The sequence below is a fragment of the Bemisia tabaci genome, chromosome 1 (assembly GCF_918797505.1).
Source record: "Bemisia tabaci chromosome 1, PGI_BMITA_v3".
In the NCBI taxonomy this organism is placed as follows: domain Eukaryota; kingdom Metazoa; phylum Arthropoda; class Insecta; order Hemiptera; family Aleyrodidae; genus Bemisia; species Bemisia tabaci.
Genome location: NC_092793.1, coordinates 32,152,667 through 32,169,242, shown reverse-complemented (window position 1 = coordinate 32,169,242; position 16,576 = coordinate 32,152,667). Strand labels below are relative to the sequence as shown.

At 40.1% G+C, this 16,576-nt stretch overlaps 1 protein-coding gene and 1 long non-coding RNA gene across 8 annotated transcripts in view; one reads left to right on the top strand and one right to left on the bottom strand.

Annotated features, from left to right (window-relative positions):
- Positions 1-16,576, bottom strand: part of LOC109037149 (uncharacterized) — a 549,607-nt gene that overhangs the window by 524,032 nt on the left and 8,999 nt on the right. For all 7 annotated transcript variants that reach the window (XR_011899772.1, XR_011899773.1, XM_072299869.1 and 4 more), the window contains exon 4: positions 15,971-16,063. Coding sequence is in view for 5 of the 7 variants with exons in the window: in XM_072299869.1 (XP_072155970.1) it covers positions 15,971-16,063 (93 nt within the window). In the remaining 2 variants the exon portion in view is untranslated. The remainder of the gene's footprint in view (positions 1-15,970; positions 16,064-16,576) is intronic.
- On the top strand, positions 4,050-14,221 carry LOC140224521 (uncharacterized). The gene is made up of 2 exons (XR_011899793.1): positions 4,050-12,956; positions 13,438-14,221. It is a non-coding gene; the product is annotated as an uncharacterized lncRNA (long non-coding RNA).

The following is a 16,576-nucleotide window of genomic DNA, read 5'->3' as shown; positions in this document are numbered from 1 at the left end:
AATAACATGATACGGGGGAGTCATCTCTTATTTTGATTAGATCAACAAAATAATGGGCATGATGACTGTCCAATCTAACAGTGCATACCTAACTATGAATGCATTTGTAGTTAGTTCCTAAGCAAATATTATGATATTTGCTTACGAACGAAAGAAGAATTTAAAATCAAATATTTATATTTTTCCGTGGAATATGTACCGAAGTGAAGGGTTGCAGAAATGCAGATGACAGGCGAAAGAAGAGTAGGGGAGCGGGGAGCCGACTGCAACAGAACCAGGTTGGGTTAAGTTAGGTCACGCAACTAAACTAACTTCGCGGATGTGCTGGAAGTATCACTCGAATTGAAGGCGCCCCAATCCTGAATCTGTTGACACTACTCATCTTAAAACGATCCAAGATTTTTGCCATCTTGGGACTGTTTTTGGTATGTAGACTGCGATATGAGCGTTAATGTTCCATGTTGGAGTAAAGCCACATATTATTGTTAGCAGGAATTGCATTTTAATATTTTTTCAGGGATTCTCATTTCGCAGAGGAAATATCCCGCCAGAGTTGTTTCAGTAGTTAGACAGTTACTTTTATGTTTTGACACAGAGGTACCAAATCTTAAGTTATACATCATGTGAAATGTTGAACTAATCTTAATTTGCAATCGCCTACTTTAGCAGGGATAGGTAGGATAGGTATAATTATCTCTTTGTGAGGGTAAAGGGGGGCGGCATGCATATCTGTAAAATTTTCGTAGCGTTCTTTGAAAGAATATAAACTTGCTTTCAGTCAGGGCCGGATTAAGGGGGTGGATACATGGCGGCAAAATGTCGGAGGCGGCAAATTTTGCAATCTTTTTGAATGTAGGTATCAAAAGAAGAAGAAAAATCGGATTCAGAAAATAAATTAAAAACGAGAAGAGGCGACAAAATCTCTTATTTCCTGAGAGTAAAAGTATAGTCATTTTTAATTTCTTCGTCTTTTGGTGATACAAGAGACAGCATCTTTAATTAGTTTAGTTAAGAGAAAAACCAAACACGCAATTTGACCGTGAGCGGAGCGGCTTAAGAGCAATGATGACGAGGACTGATATGAAAAGGAGAAGCCCTCAGCCCTGAGCGTGGCGGTCGGCATGAAACGCATAGCGCCTACAAGACTGAATGAATACTTCACGCATTGCGTCAAACAGTGCGGTGAGCAGCTGTCGGCGCGGCGTGAAACGCATAGCGCCTACAAGACTACATGAATACTTCACGCATTGCGCCAAACATAATGCGGTCGGCGCAGCGGAAGTTAAAAATTTCAAACCACATTTGGGTTTGTTCTTTCATATAATTTTTGCGTCCGTTTGTTATAAATGGAAGGCCTTGTCCAAACAGGGATGGGTTTACGGAACTTAATTTTCGCGTAAAGTCCCGTGAACTTTTGTTAGTTTTGACACGGCTTTCACAAAAAATGTGCCCAACACGAGTAAACGCGTCTCATACACCCCTCCCGCATTAGCACGTTCACTTGACAAATGAGAAGGGGGCGGAAAAATACAGGCGGCCCATGGGTGGCAACAGGGGCGGACTGGTAGTCGAAAAGTTAGGAGGAGACCTAAATGTAAGGGCCCCTCCTGTCGTTAAGGGGCCCCTCCTGTCGTTCAGGGGCCCCTCCTGTCGTTCAGGGGCCCCTCTAAGAAGGTCCGGGAACCCTCCCCCGGTAAATTTTGAAAATTTCGCACTTTTGAAACACGTAGGCATTATTGGAGTTGGATTCTGCAGTACTTGAACTTCCAAATAACCCATTCTCAGGATTCATCGGGGGTCCTTCATCACAAATGCTTTTGGCGACCTTCCATGTATCTTAGAGACAAATTTTCAAGGAATTCGGGGCCTTTTAGTGATTGAAAAGGATGAGAAAATTACAACATTACGGGAAAAAAACGCCAAATTGTTAGGGGGCGATCGCCTCCCCGCCCCCATGGCCAGTCCGCCCCTGGCGGTCAAAACTGGTCAAAACGGTCAAAACTGAAGTAGCGGCACAGGAAAGCCAAAAAACCAAGCGGGAGCGCTGCTTCAATATTAAACTTCTATCGCCTTGCTAAGGCGCACGGATACAACTATTTGAACTCTCCGGAACGCGTGAGGTATGAAGCTTCATTTGAAGGCGTTTTCGAATCTTCTGTATTTACATGACGAGATTTTCTAAATTGTTTTGCATTATATTGTAGGTTTAAGTACCTTTTATTATTTAGTTAAATTTCTCCTGCTTCTTAATTTTTAATTATTCTGGTAAAATTTTCTTTTTGCGAAATACAATCCTGGCTCTAGCGCCCTTAAACTCCGGCCTTAACGGTCGAAACTGCAGTAGCGGCACAGGAAAGCCGAAAAACAACCCGGGGACGCTACTTCGATATTAAGCTTCCATCGCCTTGCTAAGGCGCACGGATACAACTATTTGAACTCTCCGGAACGCGTGAGGTATGAAGCTTCATTTGAAGGCGTTTTCGAATCTTCTGTATTTACATGACGAGATTTTCTAAATTATTTTGCATTATATTGTAGGTTTAAGTACCTTTTATTATTTAGTTAAATTTCTCCTGCTTCTTAATTTTTAATTATTCTGGTAAAATTTTCTTTTTGCGAATTACAATCCTGGCTTTCGCGCCCTGAAACTACGGTCTTAACGGTGGAAACTGCAATAGCGGCACAGGAAAGCTGAATAACCAAACGGGGACGCTACTTCGATATTAAGCTTCCATCGCCTTGCAAGGGCGCAGGGATACAACTATTTGAACTCCCCGGAACGCGTGAGGTATCACGCTTCAATTGAAGGCGTTTGCGAATCTTCTGTATTTACATGACAAGATGTCCCAAATTGTTTTGCATTGTACTGTAGATTTGAGTTCCGTTTATTATTTAGTTTAATTACTCCTGCTTCTTAATTTTTAATTATTCTGCAAAAATTATGTGTTTGCGAAATACAATCCTGGCTCTAGCGCCCTTAAACTACGGCTTAACGGTCAAAACTGCAGTAGCGGCACACAGGGGCGGATTGGTAGTCGAAAAGTTATAGGAGGAGACCTAAATGTAAGGGCCCCTCCCGTCGTTCGGGGGCCCCTCTAAGAAGGTCCGGGGGCCCTCCCCCGGTATATTTTGAAAATTTCACACTTTTAAAACACGTAGGCATTATTGGAGTTTGATTCTACAGTACTTGAACTTCAAAATAACCCATTCTCAGGATTCATCGGGGTCCCTTTATCACAAATGTTTTTGGCGACCTTCCATGTCTCTTAGAGACAAATTTTCAAGGAATTCGGAGCCTTTTAGTGATTGAAAAGGATAAGAAAATTACAACATTACGGGAAAAAAACGATGACTTGAAAAAAATTCGCCGCGGGGGCCCCTTCGGCACCTCCGCGGCAAATTGTTAGGGGGCGATCGCCTCCCCGCCCCCATGGCCAGTCCGCCCCTGAGTGGCAAGTAGGTAAATCCTGCTTTCAATAGCTCACTAGTGGAGCTATTTGAGGAAATAAATACATATTTAGGTAGGCTGTCGCTGTACGCGTAAACACAAAACACTAGTTGTTAATTTTTTAAATGGAAAATATATATTTTTTTATTTTTTATTTTTATTTGTTATAAAAAATAGTAAATCTAGAACTAAGAAATAAATACAGTAATGGTAGAAATCACAATAATTATCACAGATAGGTAAATTGCCACAATAAGTGAAAGTTGAATAAAAAGTACGTAACTTCCGAAGTATCATAGTGTAGGAGATTTAAAAACAACTTTGGTCAATTATTAACAATAGTTTTGTTCAAGGAGTCAAGGCGTCCCCTTTATTTTCTTTTATAATGCGATGCATCTACATATCAGTCTCTCAGGGCAAAAAGGTTGGAACAGCATTTTCATGTTTCGAGACGCATGTCCCCCCAAAAAAAAAAAAAAAAAAAAAAAAAAAAAAAAAAAAAAAAAACTGCCAGACTTTTTCCATCTCTGAATCTTTTACTGCTTTTAAGTTAACGCTGAACAGATTCTGAATGAGGCTTGTCCTTCGAGCACTCCTGAAACATACAAGGATGAAAAAAAATTAAGATAAAAAGTTAAGAGGAAAATAAAAATTAAGATCCTTTGATACCTATAGTGTTTTTCCATTATTTCAGTGGCACATAACGATGGAGGCACGTGAGCAGGTGACAATACTGTAAGTGTAATAAAAGCATGCAATCGTGCAATGGGGATGAAATTCGTCATACGGACCAAACAAGCGCATACTTAATATCACCTACCTCAAATATTACCTTTGCTGAAAAGAGCAAATGAAATACGTCGAGCAGTACATGTACAAACCAATTGGAATCAGGTTAGGTATCTGAAAATAAAACATACCTACTCCCCTTATAACCTTATCATTTTTAAAATTTACTAAATAATTAACGGCCCGAATATTGATTTTTTGAGCTAGGCACTCAAAGGTTTAAAACCAACTGCCCATTGCCCATCTTAGGCATATAGGAAACAAAAAATTACGAAGGTAATCAGGCATTAAAAATGAAAATAAAAATAAAAAAAATTGCGGAGGTAGGGTCATTGCAAATTTTCCATTCTTATTGTACTTGTTTAGAGAAATCAAGCACCATTAAAAAAAAAAAAAAAAAAAAAAAAAAAAAAAAAAAAAAAAAAAATCGAAAAATTCGTGTAACATTTATTTGCTTTGTCAGGTATGTATTCTCGGTATCGTTCACACAATGATACGTAGAAATGTACGCATTCGCTTGAAAAATGTGTGTATCGGAAATTTAGAAACAGCGTAGGTAATCAAGATACATATGTTTTCACACTTCGACCTTAAAGATTTTTCTAAATTATTTGGTCCGGGTGCTTGGAGCCTATCAGCAGGTGACGAGGTTCTTTCCGGCCACGCGTAAGCTGGGTACGCGGTTTCAAAACTCAATCTTGTGAAGCCTCCTAACTAAAACTCTTCCGTCAGAGAAAATATACTCAAGAAAATAATTCGTAAAAATGTATAAAAATAGGTACTTGCTTCATTTGTCTCGAAAACGGAAGTACCGTGCAACATTTTTTGAAGTCATCGAAGTCATGAATACGGCAGGAAACAATCTACCTTACAAGGGGGGGGGGGGGGGGGGCGTTAGATCATGTGAGAGATCGAAAAATTTGGCCCCCTTCCCTTCCTCTTATGGGTCCGTTTCGGTCGGTGCCTCGATAATCTCTTGCCTATTCTCATGGTCATTTAGGAAAAAACAGTGCACATCGAGAATTCCCAATACTTGTTGTCAATGTCAAACAAGATCATTCACAAAAGTCCTATAGGAAGCCATCTCGTGGGTTTCAGGGCTCAATACACCGAAGAAGGGGATGAGATGAGGCGAAAATTCAGCAACGGGCGCGTGACGGATGCAGCTTCAATGACAACGCCTTGTAGCAGCAACTATTCCTACTCTACGGATGTCTGTGTTGCACAGGCAGATTTTTGAAGGCGTTTTGACTTGGCTCACGCGCTCAGCTAGCAGCGCGAGTCGCTTCATTAGACGCTGTTTCACGTGTTAAATTTGCCTCTAGCAAATTCTCGTTGATCTGAAACCTGCCTCTTCTTATCATTAATAATTATCAATTTAAATATTTCTCGAAAATGTTGACGATTATCAATTTCCGAATGAACTTTGAATTTTCAGCATTTCGACGGCGCAAGTCCGCAATCGCATAATTTCGTTTGCGGTTTCGGAAAATCTCCGCCTCTATGTTATTTTTTAAAGGAGGACAAATTGACCACGAATTTTCGGCAGAATTTTTTTCGCTCAGAGAAGAAAAATCACGGCAGTTTTAAAGAATAGCCGTTGAGTGGTTTTCCGTTTAAAAAATAAAGTACCTATGACAGGAAGTCTGCGAAGTTACAAACCGACTTATGTGATTGCCGACTTTCCCCTCTAAATACGGCTCTGTTATTGGATGAAATGACAGTGCTGGGTAGTAGGTACTCACTTTACTCTATGGAGTATTCCAAGACCTTTTCAATCTTGACTTTTCCCAGATACGTTATCACCCGCGGAAGGGCGAGCCAATTTATAGGATTTTAGTTTCAAGTTTCAACCATTGGTTGAGGTATCATCTGTCGCTTTTTGAGCAATAATTAGACTACGTTTTGCAATTTGGAATTATGAATTATAGCCCGGTTCAAAAACAACGTGCGTGTCATTTGTTTCCCTATGTACATAAGTGTTTCTCCAGAAGAATCAGAATTTATAGTTCCAAATTGCAAAATGCAGTCCAATTGGACCCCAGAAAGGAGTCAAGCCATACCAGCTATTGCCAAATTTAATCGGACAATTTTAATTTTCGACAAGAAAACGTTTGTGCAGATTTCTTGGAATTTTTTTTTATTTACTTCGATGTAGAAAATTCACTAAAATTTGCACAAAAATCCGCACAATCATTTTCATTAAAAATGAAATTGCCAGACTGTGGCAATGACTAATAATAATGCGGATTGCATCCTTCCTGCTCGTCGCGGTCTACTTAATTGGACTGCATTTTGCAATTTAGACCTATATAAATTCTGGCTCATCTGAAAAAAAACACTTATGTGCATAGGGGAACTAATGGCACATACGTTGTTTTTGAACTGGGCTAGAATTCATAATTGCAAATTGCATAATGTAGTCAAATTGTGAATTGATAGGTAAGAAATTCACAATAAAAATCCCTCATCCATTCTGGTTCACCCATTGAAGAACACATAGGTATCCAACCCATAGCCATAGGTTCCATAGGTAGAACTCCAAAACCATGCATCTCGTTTGCGGTGTTAAAAAATCTACGTTTCTGTTATACTTGCTGTGAGGAGAACAGATAAACTCTATATTCCTTGAAACTTTTTCAGAATTTACTTCGTCCTCAGACAAAAATGTTAGAAGTTTTTTGTTTTTTAAACTGGCGTTGAGTATACTTTTCAATTGAAACCTCGAAGTATGACTGGAGGTCAGCAACGTTGCAAACTGAGATACGTGGTTTCGGGGTTTCACCATCGATATGGGTATAAACATGATGTAATTAAGGACATATCATATGTTGTTTCAAACGAGCCAAAGATAACAGTTCCTTTTCTCAAACTATAGCACAATCTGGAGATTGACCATCCAGGGTGTTGCATTAAACGCCCCGCTGCTGCCTGATGATCAGGATTCATCGGGTGCATGACGGACGCAGCTTGGTAACGCCTTGCAGCAGCCAGCAGCAACTATCTACTCTACGGATGTCTAGGTTGCATAAGCAGATTTGATGAAGGCGCTCTAACTTTGGCTTATGTGCAGCGGAGCAAGTGCCGCGCAGGCGAAACGCCTCATTAGACTCTGCTTTCCGCGTAGGTAATGTTTTCTCTTGCTCTATTAAAACACATGATAGACTGACCAAAACCTGTTTAATACGTACCTTGGATGCGTAAGTATTGAAAATCGACGGATGACACTTGGAGATCGACTGAAGGTTTAATATAACGTTCTTTCTGGCCCTTCAATTTCAAGGGGAGGGGGAGATGCCGCCCTAAACTTTCCTTTCGAGAATTCGTCCTCGGTAAAACCTTCGATCGCTATACAAGTAGAATGTTAACAATAGTGCCAATCTTGCTAAAGACAGCCCTATCGGGATGCCATTGAAAATTTAGAGCTAAGTAGGTACCTCAAATTGATGCTGAATCGTTTGTTTCTCAATGAAAAAGTAAATTGAGGTGAATGCAAATGCCGCGGATGTGACATTGCCAGTCTTAGAGGGAGGAAATCCGGTGGGAGTTATCAAACGTCTGTTTCCCCCCTCCTCCCACCCTAAAATTGATCATTTTTCCACTCATTCTTTAGTCGTAGATAACACCCACCGAATAATGAAGGAAATTAAAGCGAAAAAAACTGTTCGGCAAAAATTGGAGGTAGATAGGTATATATGTATAATTACTTCAAGGAAATGGCAAGTATCGTCAGTTTTCTATGCCAAAAAAGACTGGGATAGTGGCGTACGGTCATCTTAATTTCTGACACGATCTCTTTTAATTTTTAACGCTTTTTTCATCACAAGTTGGAGGGAAAAAGTAGAAGAAATGCTTCGCTGCAGGTCGGCATCGGCCCCTTACCGAAATTTGATGGTGGTACACATGGGAGGGGAGCTTAAATGACTAGGTAGTCGGAAGCACAGTCACACTTAGTGTTACCTCCATTGCACTAAGTACCTAGGCTAACAATTAAATTGTCAATTTTGGTTGCAAAAATGAACCCCTCTCAGAAATGAGAATAGATGGGAGGAGGGGATTTCTTGCCCCCTCTCCTCCGTTAGATTATTTTCAACCTCTACTGACAATATTAGCTCTGAAATTAACGGCCACCCTTGAAGTGCGCAGAATAATTGGACTGCATTTTGCAATTTGGAACTATAAATTCTGGCCCGTTTCAAAAACAACGTATGTGCCATTAGTTTCCTTGTGCACGAAAGTGTTTTTTCAGATGAGCCAGAATTTATAGTTCCGAATTGCAAAATTCAGTCAAATTCTTTCTGAACATGTTTTCGTTTTAGTCGATTGGTATATCGATTAATCGAACTGTATCACCATACATACCTATGAGGGATCGAGCGATTCCTGCAATTTCGAAAATGACATTAAGGCGACGTTGCCCAACTGCAGTCTCTCAATCCGACATAGCAACTCCGGAAGCGGGTTGGCAACGTTGCTTTCGGTGCAGGTGTTAGAGCCAAAATCGTTGCATTTCAGATCTCAAATGTCCTCAAAAATTAAGTCCTCCTAAAAGGCTCGTCACAGAAAATAAGTACAGGGAGGAGGGGGGGAATCGAACCATTACCGAAAACGGCGCGCCATCTGTCCACCATTATCTTCATAAAAATATAAACAGTTGATCCATGGTAACTCTAAATTTAGAATTTGCTGTGGGAATTACTGACTACTGGGAAGGGCACGGACCTCTTCAGCCCTGAAGGGCAGCCGATCTCCCTACAAGAATAGCAATTAAAAATAGTGCGAACCATGGTACTGAGGAGGACCAACAGAGGAAATTTTATCAAAAAAGCATGTTTACTACGTGCTTCCAAAGTTTCTCAAAACGAAAGATGGCAATGGTGGCAGGAAGTTAACTTTCGTGAGAGATCATAGGTCGGCTGCTCTTAAAGCCCAACTCACACTGACAAACTTAGCACAGATATGACAATTTGAATGTACTCTTAAAGTAGCCTAACATTAAATCTTTCATCCAATTGACAGGCGGCAAGTCGATGGATAGGTGAACGGAGTATATCAAATTTATTGGCATTTATCTTTCCATCCAACTCTTCGTTCTATTGGGTCGGATGAAACGTTCGTTAGTGTGAAATGGACTTCTGGGCCCTCGACAGCATGCAAAATAACCTCAAATATTTCTGATAAGAGACAGGCCGTGTTCCTAATTATCCTAAAAGGTCATCAGCAAAGACAGGTCTGTAATACACATGCTTTATGAACGACGGGTGAAGGCGCGATTTCCGTTGGAAGCTACCGAACGCCCAGTCTGTCGTACTAAGGAAGAACGCCGTATGAACCCTCAGACGTTGCCAAGTTTCCTTCGATAAAAACTGAATTTACTCGGGAAATAGTGAATACTTTTTCCTAGAACTGCCAGACAAATTTGTACGCAATTTAATCTAAGGTTTCTGAAAAATTTCAAAGAAAAATGTGCATGAATGTCGTCAAAAATGAAAGTTTGATCGAGAGGAATTTGGCAACTCTCGAATGTTCATACGGCGTTCGTCCTTAGCACGGCAGCAGTGGAATTGCGCTTTGAGATAAAGGGGTCTCGTTAGGCAGAAAGGAATTGAGCCACATCGTCTATTTACCAAATTCAATTTTAGACGTGGAAAGAGTCGAGCGGATGCAGATTAGATCGCTGTTCTGCCGTGAATGCGAATAGAGCAGTAAGAGTAGGTATTTCCACAGGAGTCATAGTTAACACATGCTTTAATGGGTTTCGAGGTTCATTCTAGCATGCACTTACAGCTCTCTACGCTATCTAGTTTCGGTGAAATATCTGCACTATGCAAATCCTGAAAATACACAAATCTGCACGACTGAGGTTCTATTGTAAATGATTGGATGGCTAAATTAAATTTTGCAACAGCTGATAGGACCAGACTCTTCCTACTAGACACGGTTCTGGAGGGGTGATAGAGTGACAGCGTTGAACTGAAGGGATCAAGTTAAATCGACTGTTGCGAAATTCGATTGGGCTACTCAATTAAATACGTGTCAGCAGTTATGCAGATTTTGTGTGATTCAGAGAATTTCCCTCAAATTCCGCAAGATTTTCGAAGGAACTCACAACATACTTACCCAAGGGGGCAATTAGTAAAGTAAGTTGCCCTTCCTTAAATTTTGGCAATAGCTGATGTGGCTCAGTCGCCTCCTTGACACAGTCATTTTAAGCATGAGGTCAACCCTGTAACAGCTTCTTTCAATCAAGGGATAGAATTCTTTCGCAACGTCACTAGGGTACTTTTAATCTTTTCCGAGCAAACGCTCAGGAGCGGGTTAATTACGTTAGGTACCGAAAATGGTAGTGTCTCGAGAATAATTCAACTAAACTGTATCAATGAAAATGTTATGGTCACGGTCGTCGTGATTTTCTCTCAAGAAAGTATTGCAGCAATGGCCGAAGTCTCAATGAGCATTTCTGCGACGTTGGTGCTCTCCCCATGATAGGAGTGTCCATGAACGATAACATACGGCCACTAACCGTGGTATTGGAAAATTGCATATAGTCGCAGACCTCGTCCATGGATGCAATGTGAGGTGGTAATAGGAAGGAAACTGACGGGAGATTGACCTCAGATGATTCTGTGTGACAGAGGTACGAAATCAGCCATGACCTTGCACTTCAGAACCATGAACAATCGTAATGTATCAGGCAAGAAGTTGTAGCATAACATGTGGCATCACTGACAGGGAGTGAAATGTCAACTGAGGATTCCCTAAATTCAGTCATTGGCAAGTGTCGAGGCGCATGTCTGTTACAATGTAAAGTCAACAAATGACGTACGTTAACAGGTACGAATGTGGGTATTAGTTACACAGTAACTGTTTAAGTTCTGCCGCTGTAACAAACTACACATTTCTCAGTAATCATTTCAGTAGTAATGAAGTCACTCGCACTTATTTCCAGAGATACGTGTCAGAAGCTTTTCAAAGATTCACCGCTCTACTTATCAGCAGTAAAAGTTTAATGGCAGATGTGTCAGTACCGCTGACTCAACCACGTAACAAGACAGCACATCTCCATTAATTGAGAAGTAGAACAATAAATCGTTAGGAAGCATTCAAGGGTATAACCCTCGGAAAAAAAATTGGAGTGATCTAGAAAAAGGTCTGAGAAATGTGTTCTTTGTTACGGCAACAGTTCTTAATCAGTTATCGTGAAAGTACAAATACCAGGGAATCTACACAAAATTGACGTCATTTCACTCCGTAACTGTGCTGACATACATTAAGGATCAGGTTCCTGAAAGCAGTGGCACATGGGGTAACCCTGGCAGTCATGTTTCAAAAGGAGTACGTCTCGTGTTCAAGAGGCCCAAAGTCTGATGAGACCGCGATCAACAGAAGAGCCATACTACATCATATTGCCAAATTTAACTGGGCAGATTAAATGTTTACGAGAGAACGTTTGTGAATTTCTTGGAAAACTTTAAAGTAGTTGGCTACGTACTATGAATATCCGCAAAACAGCTCTCGTATAACTAATCAATCTCGCCAATGGAATTAGGTAACAGTTAAGGGGCTAAGTTCCTTTGCGTTCAACACGGTCCCAGAGACTCAAGGTTAAGTGGACCGCGTTAAGCAGAGAGAAACCAAGGCCACATCAGCACTGTCAGATTAGACTGAGCAATTTAATTCTTTACAAGAGGATGTTTGGGAGGATTCTAATGAAAAATTGCTACGTGATACGCAGAAAATTCACTGTTTGCACACACATCTGCATGACCGTAATCAAGTAAAAGATTACATTGCCTGGTTAAGTTTGCAAATAGCTGACGTGGTTTGGTTTCTTTCAGCTTAGCGCGGTCCAAATGGGGCTCAAGTGAAAAGAGATTTGATTTACCCTAGAATCGGAGAACGGCGTAGTTACTGATAAGGGTGGTTTCACGATAACTGGAATGGTTTAGTCGCCGTAACAGACAACACATTTTTCGGTCATATTTTTAGCGATAATGATTATCACTAGAATTGTTCGGCACTTATCTACACAGGGTTACGAATTAAAACGCTTTTCAAAGATTTTTCACATTACTTGTCAATTCCAATACATAAATGGCCGAAAATGTGCTAGTCTGTTACGCTGGATTTTACCGCGTAACAGACAGCACATTGTCGGAATTATCATTTCATTATTTGAGAAGGACAGCAATAAATCGCAAGGAAGCGTTATAATACGTCACCCTCTGAAGATTAATGCAAAAAAATTAGAGTGGTTATCATTTCTACTAAAAATCAAGCCGGAAAATGTGTTCGCTGTTACGGCGACAAGACCATTCCAGTTAGCGTGAACACACACACAATTACTTCGAACTTCGTCCCTGAGCCAGACAGAATCTCTAAAAACGCACAAGAAGAAAACACATGTTCTCAGCAGAGGTAAAGTGATACCAAGATGCGTGACGGCATATGCAAATAAGTTACAACGGGGACAGAGATAAAATTGGATGTTTCAGCAAAGTAAGAACTCGTCAACTGGCAATGACCTGGGTTTGACACTAAATAGATGGGTGCGAATCTTGGGGAACCGCAAAATCGCTCATTTCAAAATACCCATTCGGCTCTCCTTAGTGGAACATCCAGATAGGGAAACTAGATCAAGAATGTAGTACTCATCGGTAAATCATAACTTAGAATCACAGTCGTATCAAAATAGGGGTCGCTTCCGGCGCAATGCTATGTGAGAACGACCGTTGGCTCCCAAAATTCAATCAATTAAATAAATAGTTTCGGAAAAATCTTTACTCCATTCAGCAGACAAATCATAAGAGGATGTTCGTACTGAAAGACATCCTTGAAATTTCAGAGCTAGATCGCAAGTACGGATTCCAATCGCATAGATGAAGATCGGTAGCAAATTGGAAACTCTGTTCATAGATCGGCTAAGATATTTTCCAGACGCTTCACATACTTGTTTGAATTTGAGATACATCGGTCGAAACCAGAGAGCTTTGCCCAAATGCTGTGGATTCACCGAAAAAACTTAGTGACGTTCTAGTACACGCAACTTTCCTAACATGTTCCATAACAATAGCCGAGAGGGTTTCATCAGAATACGAACGAGAACTTTGAAACTGTCAATGATATTAGAGACTTCGGTAGAATTTCAAATAAGTTTGAATGATTGAAAAATCTGACAATACGAATCAACAGATTCTTAGGATGTTAAAAATTCAACTCAGCTTTTACGTTAGGGAACGTGGGAGATATTCCTCAGTTACAAAAAGAATGTCTTGAGAGCACTGAAACAGATTACACCACACTCACAGGCAGAATGACTATTACATAATACAAGGGAATCTCTGAGCTTGAAAAATTATTAATAATTTATTTATTAGATTTGATCACTTCCTTAATGAGTTATATTTCATCACTTTACCAATGCTGAGAAGTTAAGAGAAATTCACTTACCTCACCTTGGGTTACAGCAACTGAACAGCTTTCAGACACTTTTGATGAACTAACACCACAGATGCTCAACTTTCAGAGGGTATCGACGCATTCTGATTGTCTCATTTCCTACTTTAAGTTTTTGATACTTGGTTCATATGTAAGAATAGGTGCGACCTTAATACCCGATGATTGTCAACTCTCTCCACTGTTCTCAAGCAGCTTGTTTGGATATAACTTAAAATAACCTTTCCGTTTGAATCAGATCGGTGAGGGGGAAAATGAATCTATTTATCTCTTCTTCGTTCACACATTGGAGGCGGACTCTCTCAGGAATTGCAAAATAATTCGAACTAAAAAAAGGACACCTTGTTCCAGGGCAGAAAAAGTTCGTGAAACTAAAGGGACTGCCTATAGGTTGTAGCAAGATTGCACGTTGCCATAAATTTAAGTTGATTCTTTCGGCAAGACATGTATTTCGTAACCTCAGTACTAATTATCGATAAAAGAATTTGAGCCATCCGTACGCTGATTCATACCCACCCCCTCAAGAACTCTTCTTACTCTCATTTCACAATAGCTCATATCCTTGATAGCTTCAGCAGATCTTGAATAATTATGACTAATTGAATGGAAAAATGAGTTTACCTTTTACCGATACTCACCGCTATTACCTTTTACCTTGGTTCCAGGCGGAGTTCATCTCTCGCTCTTCAGTCTCAGTCACAGTAAAACCACAGAGAGGCAGGCGAGAAGTTATCAATATTTAAATCAAGTGTCGACCCAAATTAATTAATTGGACTTCTATAAAACCAAATACAGCCTTGATCTAAACTCGACAACTGATCTTCGCCGCCTGAAGCCTCTGTTACAAAAATTTCAGTACAGTTGCAAAATAGCTAGCATCAGAGCGAATCCTCACACAAGAAGTGAGTTATTCATTACGCTGATGGATGCAGTTCGACAACTGTAATTTATCGGAGCTGCTTGTGCGTACGAATCAATACATGCACGCAGTAGCAGTTGAACAAAACAAGGCAATGCACATGTGGAAAAATCAGAGAGGGCTTTAGGGTTGTCAGAAATCGGACCAATTCATAAAAATGAATGTAAAACAAGAGCTCTAATAAGATTCAACCTGATCACGGATCCTTATGGTAAATTCCCAGGATCTCATTTCACAGGGAATCAATTATTGGAACACTTAAACCTTGCAACTCGTCATGCTTATCCTGGAGACAGTGACAGTTAAAGTTATGTAAGCCTACGTCATAAAATTGGTAGGTAAGAAAACTATTACTTGCCTAAAACTCTCACAGCCAGGACAAATTTTATTCAGGCAGTTTAGAAAAATTGGTCAAATTTCTTCCAACTATCTGGGAGCGAGGGCTTGAAAAAATTATTTTCCAGCCTAGAGATGTAGGACCTGATAGAGATCCTTTAACACATCTAAGGTGGAAAATTGAATTGAAATGAGACGGCAATCAATGAATGCTGTTTACTTGGAGTGGGTATCAAAGAAAAGTTGACCCATGAGCACCCTCCCACCAGAGACTGTGTTCGAGAACTAGCTGTGGAGAGGCCTACGATCAGCACTTGGCTGAAAGGCCCAACCCGCAGTTCACCGAAATACAGACACCAGTGGAAGGTATTGCAAGATGAATCAGACGTTTTCAATCTTTGGCGGAGAGGTGAAAAGTCAGCGGATAAACCAAAGCTACATACAGCAAGAAAAATCTTCAAAAGGTGGGGTAAGGGGCATATGGAAAAAGTTTTCTAACACCAGCATGCATGAGAGAAGCAGGAAGAAACCCTTAGTTATGACTGGTCAAAATCAAGGTGAGTTTTGTTGAGGAAAAGAAACAAATTCAAATATGAAACATTATCAACTAGGCTGGGTATGCATAATCTTCATAACACCCTGTGGCCCCAAATTGAGCAAAAAAAATTCTAGTAGTGCTTGAAAATTATGTACACCTTACCTATGGTTGAATTGACGAATGTTAAGAGCAAAAATAAAATCACATCGCAACTTATGCATTCAAAATATCTTTCTCGTAATGATAGAATTAGAGGAGAAGAGCCAGAGGTTGTCTATTCCAGACTTTCCAAAAGTGGCGAGAAAATTAACTCAATTTGACATGACTAAATGTGCAATATCTTGATAATGCATGAACTGCGATGGAAACACTAGAGGAAGTCATTCAGAAGAAAGATCCCAAAAAGTCTCTTATCACCTCAAGCTCTGGGATCAATCTTCTTATTGAATGACCAAGATGAACGCGTCGGTTAACATATGCTTACCTTGTGAGTCCCTATGAGCACCAACAGCTTCTTGCGCTGCCATAAATACTTCGTCTGTTGATCTATCACCCGCCATTTGCCACTGAGAAAAGTCTGCGAACAAAGAAAAACAGTATTAATGTAGTAAAAAATAATAGCATTATTCAAGAGATAAATTAGAACTAGGTCTTGCTTTAAAGCTTGTGACATCCTCTTGTTAAAACGAAAAGTTGAGAGCACTTAAAAATTCCTTGGGAAAATGGAGAATTTGCTTTGAAATTTTTATCAACAAATTCCTAAAGTTTAATTTCTTTAAAAAATTGATCCTCTTGAAAAGTTCAAAATTGTTTCATCGTGGAACGCTAAGCAATCCTTGAATTACAGCAATGAGCGCCAGTCCCACGTTAACTACACCTAATCCCTTTACCTAAATAAACGAGCTAGGCATAGAAGGGATGGATACCTTGGTAATAGGCTCTTAGTAATAGAATAGGAGGTAGTGATGAACAAATCGATCACATTTCGCAATAAGGAACCACCATCTTTAGCTCTCTCATAAAAGCACATATCTGATCCAGAACCCAATGGCATGTACGTGGTTTCTAAAATGGGCCAGAAATAGCGTTC